General features: G+C 38.7%; 1 protein-coding gene across 1 annotated transcript in view; it reads right to left on the bottom strand.

Annotated features, from left to right (window-relative positions):
* Positions 1 to 10,814, bottom strand: part of TXK (TXK tyrosine kinase) — a 93,087-nt gene that overhangs the window by 78,779 nt on the left and 3,494 nt on the right. Inside the window, exons 2-3 of the mRNA XM_006894178.1 lie at positions 9,830 to 9,920; positions 7,744 to 7,949 (exon numbers count right to left, since the gene is read on the bottom strand). Coding sequence (XP_006894240.1) covers positions 7,744 to 7,949; positions 9,830 to 9,920 — 297 coding nt within the window. The remainder of the gene's footprint in view (positions 1 to 7,743; positions 7,950 to 9,829; positions 9,921 to 10,814) is intronic.

The following is a 10,814-nucleotide window of genomic DNA, read 5'->3' as shown; positions in this document are numbered from 1 at the left end:
ATCTGATTCCTATTATCCTCTAAAATTTTAAAGAGGAAACAAAGTATGCAAATGACCATTGGGATATTATAGCAACTGATTAAAAGCACAGCATATTACAAATAACTTTTACTTTTTAAATTGCTATAGAATACTCAAACATTTGTTTAGCCATGTCCATTACAAAAAAAAATGTTGTAAAGAAATCCTTTTACCAGTTGTCATTAAATCAATGCAAAGAAACTCTAAAATATGACGTGTGTGTGTGTGTGTGTGTTGTATATACACAAGGTTAAGTATTTCTCTAGCAGTAGAATCACTAGGTCACTGATGCATCTTTCAGTTCAAACTCACTTCAAAGTGCCTTCAAGTCAAAACTGCTTAATAGCTGACCTTCTGCTGGGTTTCTGAAGCTGTAAATCACGTGGGATGAGATTGTCTATTTTTCCTTGGAGGAGGTTCTGGTAGATTTAAACCACCCAAGAAATCTAGCATTTGGGTCAGCAGGAAAACTTCTTATGGATTGTGCCACAGAGCTCTCACATCTTTCAGAAGTTATGGTAAATTGCTTTCAAAGGAAGCCATACCAATTTACATACTATTTAGAGGGACAGGGTTTCTTTTTTCCTAGATTTCCATCAGCAGTGAAATTATGAAAAGAGCGTCAAGATACACTGTTGAGAGAGAAGAGCAAGGAGCAGAAAATGCATAAAGCTAGGTAGACTATTGTTATTTCCTTCCAGCCAGCACCAACTCTTACAGATCCTTTAGGATGCAGATTGGCCTCCCAGGGTTTCCAAAGCTGTAAGCATTACAGGAGCCCACTGCTCCCTTTTCTCTACAGTGGCCCATGGGCTTGACTGCTTCACTGTCAGGGCTCCCTGATAAAATGTAGGTAGTCCTCGACTTAGATGTTTGAGCTGCTAAGAGCTTCACTTAGTCGGGGGTTTTGTTTGTTGTACATAGTAATAAATGTTATTGTACATAGTAATACATGTTGTTGTTGTTGTGTACCATAGAGTTGGAACTGACTCATACTGACACTCCAGTGGGTTTTCAGAGGAAGTAATCACATGGGAGGAGTTTGCCCATCTTTCACCCACAGATCAGCTAGTGGTCTCAAACTGAGTGCCCTTAGGATTGCAGCACACCTTCTTGCCACTAGGTCATCAGAGCCAGCTAGCTAGTTCTATCTATCTATCTATCTATCTATCTATCTATCTATCTATCTATCCTCTATCTACCTATCAATCTATCATCTATCTATCTCTATATCTAGCTATAAATCTATACCCAGCTATAAATCTCTCTATATACACATACATATATATATCTATATGCTGTTGTTGCTGTTGTTATGTGCCGTCAAGTCGCTTGTGACTCATACTGATTCTCTCTTTATATATATATGTGTGTGTGTGTGTGTGTGTGTGTATATACGTATATATATGTGTGTTTATATACATATATAGATACAAATACATATATATACGTATATATATACATATGTATACGTGTATATATACATATATACATACACACACACACACACACACATATATATATATATATATAAAATCTCATTGCTGTTGTGTTAGGACTGACTCATAACCAATCTTCCAGGAGCTGTAAATCACATGGGAGAAGAGTACACATTTTTATCCTATGGAGCAACTGGTAGATTTGCACTGCGTCCTTGGCAGTGCAACTCCTTACCCATTAGACCACCAAAACCCCCATCTATGCATTTGAGTTGCATCAGAACTGACTCATGAGAATGATTAGACTGCTGTACTTCTTAGAGTTTTCCTTGGCTAATAGTTTTGAAGTAGATTTCCTGGCTTTCTTCCTAGTCTCTTTTAGACTAAATCTCTGTTGAAATCTGTTAAGCAACACACAAGCACTCACTTGATGGAGCATAGTGGTTGTGCTTAAGGTACATGAACTAGGAATCAAACTCACTTCCCCAGCATGAACAATGAGAAAAACCTACCATTTAACCACTACCACTTACAAATAAGGTTAAACAAAGAATTCAAAGTCATTGCCATTGAGTAGGAATTGACTCATAGCTGATGCTCCAGTGGGTTTTCAGAGGCTGTAAATGGCACAGGAGGGGGCTACCCATTTTTCTCCCAAGTAACAACTGGTAGATTCCAATTACTAGAGCGATATCACCCTTGAAAGGAGCTCTGGTGGCCTCATGGTAAGAACCTGCGCTGCAATCCTGAATGCACACTGTTTGAATCCACTAGCTGTTCTGGGGGTGAAAGATGGGCGTTCTCTTCCCGTGCAATTAACTTCTTCTGAAAACCCACTGAAGCATCAGCCATGGGTTGGTTCTGACTCGATGGTACACAACAACAACAACAACATCACCTTTGAAATTAACAGTGAAATTCCCAATGGACTACACCACCAAAGCTCTCTAATGACACACTAAGAAAAGCCAATTTGAAGTCAACCGGTATAAAATACAAATCTTATTTTAAAGAATAATAAACATAGATCAATAGTAATTAATTCTATATAATACAATATATGTGAATGAGTGTATGAGACAATGTAAATGAAAGATTATATAAAACACAATGTGCATGAATGAAACACAATGTATATGAATTATTGTATGAAAACCAATAGAAAAGGAAAAAGTAAATAAAAAAGAAATGCTCAATTATTAGAGAAATGCAATTACAGAAGTCTGTAATTCATATGCTCATAATTTATTTCTGATAAACAGCAATTGTTCAACTGTTCAATATTCTGTGCAATACTTCTCTTTTGTCTCAATATATATGTTTTACTATTATCAGCAAATACTATCAACGTCTAATCCTCAATATAATCATTCAGTAAACACCAGAAATCAATCCCAGCATTCTCTCCCAGGGACAGGAGATACTTCTCAGAATTCTTCTTACTCCAGCACTCCAGTCAGACCCTAACAATCTACTACAACTGGCACTCACAATGGAATCTACTTGCAGCCTGGGTCTTTCAAATTTAATTTCTTTCTTTCAAATTTTAATTCATTCTTTCAAATTTAATTGAGCGATCACTGCACTATTAGGCAGATCTGGTGGTAGTCAGTAGGGAGTTGTGCTGCTCGCCCAAAGGTAACACCTCTCTGGCAGTTCAAACCCACCAATGACTCCGGGGTCGTGGGGGGGGAGGACTATCTCCTCCAGAGCGATTTATAGCTTCTCAGACTCCATTAGAGGGGCAGCTGGGAGTTGACTCCACTCCATAGAAATACCTTTGACTTTTTTTACTTGACTGCAAGATTTGCCTCTAAAACCAGTTTCCATTAAAAAAATTATAAAAATAAATAGGATGTTTTCCAGAAATTCCATATGATCTATTCCACTTCTAGGAATATACCACAAGGAAAATAGAACTGAGATGCAAATGAAGGTTTATACACTGACGTTCATAGCAGCATTATTCACAATAGCAAAAAAAAAATTAATAACTTAAATGTTCATCAAAAAGCAAATGGATTCAGAAATTATGGTACATTCCATGTGGAAATACTATGCAGCACTCAGGAGCAATGATTAAAAATAAATACGATCTAATGTTATTTAGGAATCAAAAAAGGACCCGTCTATCTTTGGTCAACTTGACCAAAGATATTCGACAAGGAAATAAAACCTATCAAATTGGAAAGTGACAACCTCTTCAACAAATGATGCTGGCAAAACTGGCTGCTACCTGCCAAAAGCTGAAACAGAATCCACATCTGACACCATACACAAAAATCAATTCAAAGTGGACCAGGAACCTGATAGTAAAGCCCCAACCCATAAAGTTTATCAGAGACAAATGGAGATCAAGCTTAGATGGCCTAGTTTATGGTATAAACAGACTGCCAAATACAATCAGAAATGCGCAATCTGGAAAGGATAAAATTAATGAATGGGACCTTCTAAAAATTAAAATCCTGGGGACATCAAATACATTTTCCAACAGAGTAAAAAGAAAATCTAGTGACTTGGGGGGCGTGGGGAATTGGCAATACCATTTCAGACAAGTGTCTCATATCAACAGTTTACAGAATCCTACAGGGCCTCCACAAGAAAAAGACTGATAACAAAATTACAAAATGAGCAAAAGGCATGTAAAAAGTTTTCACAGAGGAAGATATTCAGATGGCCAGTAGACACATGAAGAAATGTCCAAAATCATTGGCCATAAGAGAGACGCAAATCAAAACCATAGTGAGATACCATCTCACACCAGTAGCAGTGGCCAAGTTTAACAGGACAGCAAGTAATAAATGTTGGAGAGAATGTGGAAAGACAGGAACTCTTATACACTGTTAGTGGGATTGTAAAGTGGTACAACCACTCTGGAAGGCAGTTTAATGTTTCTTCAAAAAGCTGAATGAACCAACTATGAGATATCATCTCACCCCAATCAGAATAGCAAAATTTAACAAAACAGCAAGCAACAAATGCTAGCGAGGTTGTGGGGAAACTGGACCCTTATTCACTTGTTGGTGGAAGTGTAAAATGGTGCAACCACTGTGGAAGGGGGTGTGGCGCTTTCTCAAAAAGTTGCAAATAGAGATACCATTTGACCCAGCAATTCCACTACTGGGAATATACCCCAAAGAGACCATAACTGCCACCCAAGCAGATATATGCACACCCATGTTTATCGCAGCTTTGTTCACAATAGCAAGGAGTTGGAAACAACTTAAGTGCCCATCAACAAATGAGTGGATAGAGAAGCTGTGGTATATTCACACAATGGAATAATATGTTGCATTGAAAAACAAGGAGCTCATGCAATATTATTCAAAATGGGTGACCTTGGAGGACATTATGCTGAGTGAAGTATCTCAGTCACAAAAGGACAAATACTGCATGGTGCCACTGTTGTAAAACAGGATTGACATTGGGGCTGGGGGAGACTGAGAAAGATGGGATAAATAATGTATACTGCATTGAAACAGATGAGGGAGAAAACTGTTTAAAAAGGATATATGATTAGGTATTTTTGTCATGATGGGAGTCCAGAGTGGAGGCTGCATAGTGGAGTGGACCTGGGGGGAGGGACTGTAAAACAATGAAAGAATTTTTCTTTTACTTTTCCAAGAGGATAGTGTACTACAGGCGGGAGAGGATTTGGAGGGGAGAAAAGTGCAACAATGAATGAATGGAAATCCAAAGTCTCTGTAAATTTTCATTGAAATTAATAATAAATTTTTTTAAAAAGGTGAACATAGAAATTCCATAGGACCCAGCTATTTCACTGCTTGAATATACTCTGAGAAAAATAAGAACTGAAGCACAGAGATTTGTACATCAATGATCATAGCAGTGTTATTCTCAATCACAAGAATATGGAAACAGCCCAAATGTCCAATCACAATCAAATGGATTGAGAAATTATTTACATTCACACAATTGAATACTGCACAGTATGTAGGAACAATGATTTTTAAAATCACTGCCTAACTTGGGAGGGACTGCAGAGTGTTTTGCTAAGTGAACTAAGTTCCATAAGGAAAAATATTATATAAGTCTTCAGAACAGACCAAGGAAACACTGCACGGTTCAAAATTGGGAAGGGTGTATGCCAGGATGTGTCCTATCTCCATACCTTTTCAACCTGTAGGCAGAACAGATTATCCAGGAGGCTGGGCTCTATGAGGAGAAGTGTGGCGTCAGGATTGGTGGAAGATCTATCAGCAATCTATGTTATGCAGATGACACAACCCTGCTTCCTGAAACTGAGGAGGACCTGAAACACTTGCTGCAGAGGATCAAGGACTGCAGCCTCCAATATGGATTGAGGCTCAATGTCAAGAAGACAAAGATTCTCACCACTGGACCAATTAGCAGCATCAGGATGAATGGTGAAGAGATTGAGAAAGTTAACAATTTTCGTTTGCTTGACTCCACAGTCAGCACTCATGGTAGCAGCAGCCAGGAAATCAGGAGAAGAATTGCATGGGGAAAGTCAGCTGTGAGGGACCTCTCAAGAGTACTGAAGAGCAACGACATCAGGCTGGAGACTAAGGTGTGCCTTATCCAGGCTATAGTCTTTGCAATTAGGTGCTATGCATCAGAGAGTTGGACAGTGAATAGGGATGAGAGAAAGAGAATTGATGCCTTTGAGCTGTGGTGCTGGAGAAGAGTGTTGAATATACCATGAACTGCTAGAAGAACAAACAGGTTTGTCCTGGAGAAGGTGAAGTCAGAATGCTCCTTGGAGTCAAGGATTCTGAAGCTTCATCTGACATACTTTGGGCATGTTGCATGTCCTTGGAGATGGACAACATGTTTGGGAGAGTTGAGGGACAGCACAGGAGAGGAAGACCCTCGATGAGATGGATCAATCTGTGATTGGGGTGGTGGGAATGAGTGTGTCTGAGATAGCAAGGTTGGCATAGGATAGAGCAGTGTTTAGGCCTCTTGTACATAGGGTCATTATGAGTCACAAGAGAGTCAACGGTACATAACAACAATATTACATTGGAAAGTCTAGAGAGCAATATGCTGAGTGAACTAACTTAGTTTCATAAGAACAAATACTGCATAATATTATTATTGTAAAAATAGAAGGATAACTTGTAAGATGTGTATAAATGTCCAAAGAGGGAAGGAGCAGATATAGAGGACTAAAGAGGTTAAGGGGAGGAAATTATGCAGTTGCAGAGTTTGGTGGGTAGAGGAAGGGGATGAAGGAATTAGGAAAGATCCAATTAGGATCTGAAAAGACAATGATGGTTAATTTTGTAAAGCACAGCTTATGGGAATTATTGTACTAAACCCAGTGGGAATGAAGGAATGTTTGAAACACAGTGTATATGAATGAAACACAATATATATTTGGATTTTGTATGCAGACCAACATAAGATAAAAGAAATTTAAAAAAATATCTTTTCTCTGTTTTTGCCTTAGATTTCTTCTACCTTCAATCTTTATAGAAACAATCAGACACATTTCCAAATAAAGAATATGCAAATTAGAGCAAGAACCTAGATGATTGGTTGAGTGCTGTTGAGTCAACTACAACTCATGGCAACCCTATGACCAACAGGTTAAATCCTCGCCCTGTTTCACACCATTCTCATAGTCTCCATCATGCTCAAGTTCATTGTTGTAGTCTCTAGGTCAACCCATATTATTGAGAGTCATCTTCCCTTTCAACTGACTTGACTTTTTCCTATATGTCTTTTTCCAAGGACTGGTCCCTCCTGACAACATGTCCAAAAATGTGTGTGATGGAGTTTCACCAGTCTTACCCCTTAGAAGCATCTGGAATTATCATTTCCATTTTATAAGCAAAGCAATGAAAACTCAGAAAGCATATGTTGGGACTTGTCCAAAGACATACAATATAGTACGTTGAGGAGTCTGGATGTGAAGCCAGGCATATGTGATGTTCTGCCCTGCTGTGCTAGAATGCTTTCTCATACTAATGGAAGCACATGAAGACTGATTCTATTTCATGCAGAGGAAAGAATTATAAAGCAGGAGAATACGAGCCAATAAGCAGTCAGTTATCCTAATGTTCACAAGTCTTTAGAGAATAATGCAATAGGAATATGATAAGGGCCAAACTATCATCCAAGGAAGCTCCAGTAGCCTAGCGGCTAAGGTGTTGCACTGCCAACTCAAAGGCAGGCGATGGGCAGTCTTCTTCTTGTGATTAACTAATTGCCTCTAAAAAACTGCTGGAGGGTCAGCGAGGAGTCAGTTCAAACTTGACAGCACATAACAATAACAACAATACCACTGTCTTACCCCAAGCGGTCTCTTGCCTTCCACCAGTGAGGAGTATATTTCTCCAGTATCAAGTATTCTTCTGCTCTCTTTAACGCCAAATTGCAAGGTTCTCTGGGCAGAAAGTCATAAAGTGCCTTGACTTGGATCATCTCATCAGCATCCTCAGAGACGGGAAGAGGAGGCAGTGGCTTTCGCTTCGATGGCTGCAGACAGACTCGGTTGGACTGTAGAAAACAAAGAATTTTTTATTATAATTTTTACGTTGTTTACTAAAAAAAGAACAGATGTGTACCATATTTTCCAGAGGCTGTATTTCTCCTAGGGTGCTCTGGTGGTGTGGTCTGCAGAGCTGTACTTCCCTAAATGCAGTTCAAATTCATCAGTGGTTTTGCAGGAGAAAGATGGGCAATCTCCCCCTGTGTAATTTACAGCCTTAAAAAAAGGAGTTTCCTTAAAATGTGTTCTATCTGCAAAGTATACATATTTTGGCAACTCTCTATACCCTCTCTTGCACACTTTCTTTTGCCTTACCCAAGGATCTGATATAAATCCTTCTGTTGCCTGACACAAGTTTGCAGACATCCCCAGATCACCATGTGAGATGGGACAGGGGACAGAAAGCATGCAAAGGGTGAGATATAATGAGTTCTGTCCAAAGCCCCTATATTTATAGCCTGGCCAATTTGACACACAAAAAAATGAACCATTATGGTGTTCTGCTGAATTAAAAAATTATTTGCTTTATACACACACACACACATACACTCCAACACTGGGTTTCCAAGACAGTGAATATTTTTTTATTCTCAGTTTTAAAAACTTATTTGAGTGAAGTTTTACAAAGCATATTGGTTTTCCATTCAGCCATCTATACATATTTTGTTCAATAACATTAATTTCATGAATTTCAATGTCTACAGTATAATCATACTTTTCCCACTTCTTCCCTATAATTCTAATTTTCATCAATCTTTTCTAGACCTCTCTGTGTCTTCCCTTCCTTTGGTGATGCTGTGCTAACCATCCCCTTACTGGCTATTGCCTTTCCCCCTCACAAATCTTAATGTGCCTATTAACCAGCGAAGGGGAAGGGAGAGTAAAAAATAGTAAACATATAATTGGCAAATATTGAGATGATAAATCTTAGCGTGAGAAGACTGTCTTTTTCCCACATGGTGACGGGTAAGTCTGAACTGCTAGTCTTTCAGTTAGCAGCCAGACGCTTAACCTGCTTTAGCATTAGTGCTCTTTCTGTTGAGGGAAACAACACACATATATATGTTGTTACATGCCTTTGAATAGCTGGTTTTCAGAGGCAGTAAATGGCACAGGAGGATGTTGTTCATTCTTGTCTGGTGGAACAGCTGGTTGTTATTGTTGTTATTGTTCTTATTGTTTGATATCGTCCAGTACAACTTACAGCCACCCTATGAACAGCTGACCTGAACCTTGCCCCATCTTATGCCATCTTCACCGTCTCTGACACACTAGAGACCATTGCTGAAGTCACCGTGTCGATCTATCTATATCACTGATTTTCTTTTTCTACTGAAAACATCACTGGCTATTTTCCTGACACAATTCTTAAAGGGTAATTTAACTCTGTTTGAAAGACTCTTTTCCTATAAGAAGAAGCATTCCCCTTCTCTTTCATCTGCTGTAAACATGCACTACATTCTGTTTATTCCAGGTACTGCAATGAAAACAAATGCTAGCCTCAATCAACCTCTTAAGACATGGAATACATTTTTCTCCCCACTCATTTTAAGATAGATTAACACAACAACTACAGCAACGGGATCTAGTATGTCAGAGATGATAAAGATGGCTCAGGATAGGACAGGGTTCTGATCTGTCATTCATAGGTTCTTTACAAGTCAGTCATGTTTCACTTGACAGCACCTAACAGCTTACAACAACATTTCCAGTGTTAACTCCTGCTTTTAAATACAGGAGAGTAAGCTATTTTAACTGGGTTTTGTTTTCTTCCATTTGCTACCAATACATTCATTCACTGAGTATTTACTGAGCCAGGTATAAAGTAGGCTCTGGACAGAGCAGCAAAGGTTTCCTCCTGGAGCGTGAATCCTACAGTGATACTCACATGCTTCTTGCCGGGCAGCTCGCAGAATCGTGACCTCTGTTTTTCTGAAAGCTCTTCATCTCTGTTCAGGCTTATTTGCGTTCTCACTTGTCTGACATTGAAAAGCAGTCATGTCACAAATGACCATTTGTATTAAGATTATTCACAAATCTAATTGTTATAAAACTAGTAAAAAAAACAAAACAAAAACAAAAACCCAAATCACCCAAGTCTCTTTCCAACTATTTTTTTAAATAAATTTTTTCTTTTATACTGGTTTACTTACAGAGTTGATACACATTGTTTTTCACACCAGATCTTTCCCATTTCCTTTTCCCACCCCTCCCTCTACCTATCAAATTGTGTGACTCTATGATTAACTATCCCCCTCCAACCCCACTGCCCATTCTCACTCACCCCTCTGCTTTCACCCTGCCAGCCCTTCCCCAGATCTTCATGCACGTTCTACAAAAATAATTTTATACTGGTTTACTTACAAAGCTCAAAAAAGTTTGCATGTATTGTTTTTCACACCATCTTTCCCCTTTCCTTTACCCATCCCTCCTGCCACCCATCAAATTGTGAGACACTTTGATTAACCATACACACACCGGTACCCATCCTCACCCCCCTGCTTTTACCTTCCTCCCTCCAATCCTCATATACTTTGGGACTGAGTTATTTCACTCAGCATAGTGCTCTCCAGTCCCTCCCAAGTTAGGTAGTGATTTACAAAATCATTGCTTCTGCATTCTGCGTAGTATTCTGTCTTGTGAATTAGAATTTCTCAATCCATTCCATTATGGTTGGACATTTGGGTTGTTACCATGTTCTTGAAACTCCAACCATATTCTTAGATAGTTATTTTATTGTGTTTCAAGTGAAGATTTATATCACAGTGCAAATTCCCACTCAATAATCACTTCACAGGGTGTTTATATCATATATATTCTATTCTATTCTTAGTATATTTAGTATATTTACATCTTATAGTATATTTACATCT

Source organism: Elephantulus edwardii, unplaced genomic scaffold (assembly GCF_000299155.1).
Source record: "Elephantulus edwardii isolate Elephantulus edwardi_28Jun2011 unplaced genomic scaffold, EleEdw1.0 scaffold00137, whole genome shotgun sequence".
In the NCBI taxonomy this organism is placed as follows: domain Eukaryota; kingdom Metazoa; phylum Chordata; class Mammalia; order Macroscelidea; family Macroscelididae; genus Elephantulus; species Elephantulus edwardii.
Note: the sequence above shows the minus strand (reverse complement) of the source record. Positions and strands in the feature narration are given on the sequence as shown.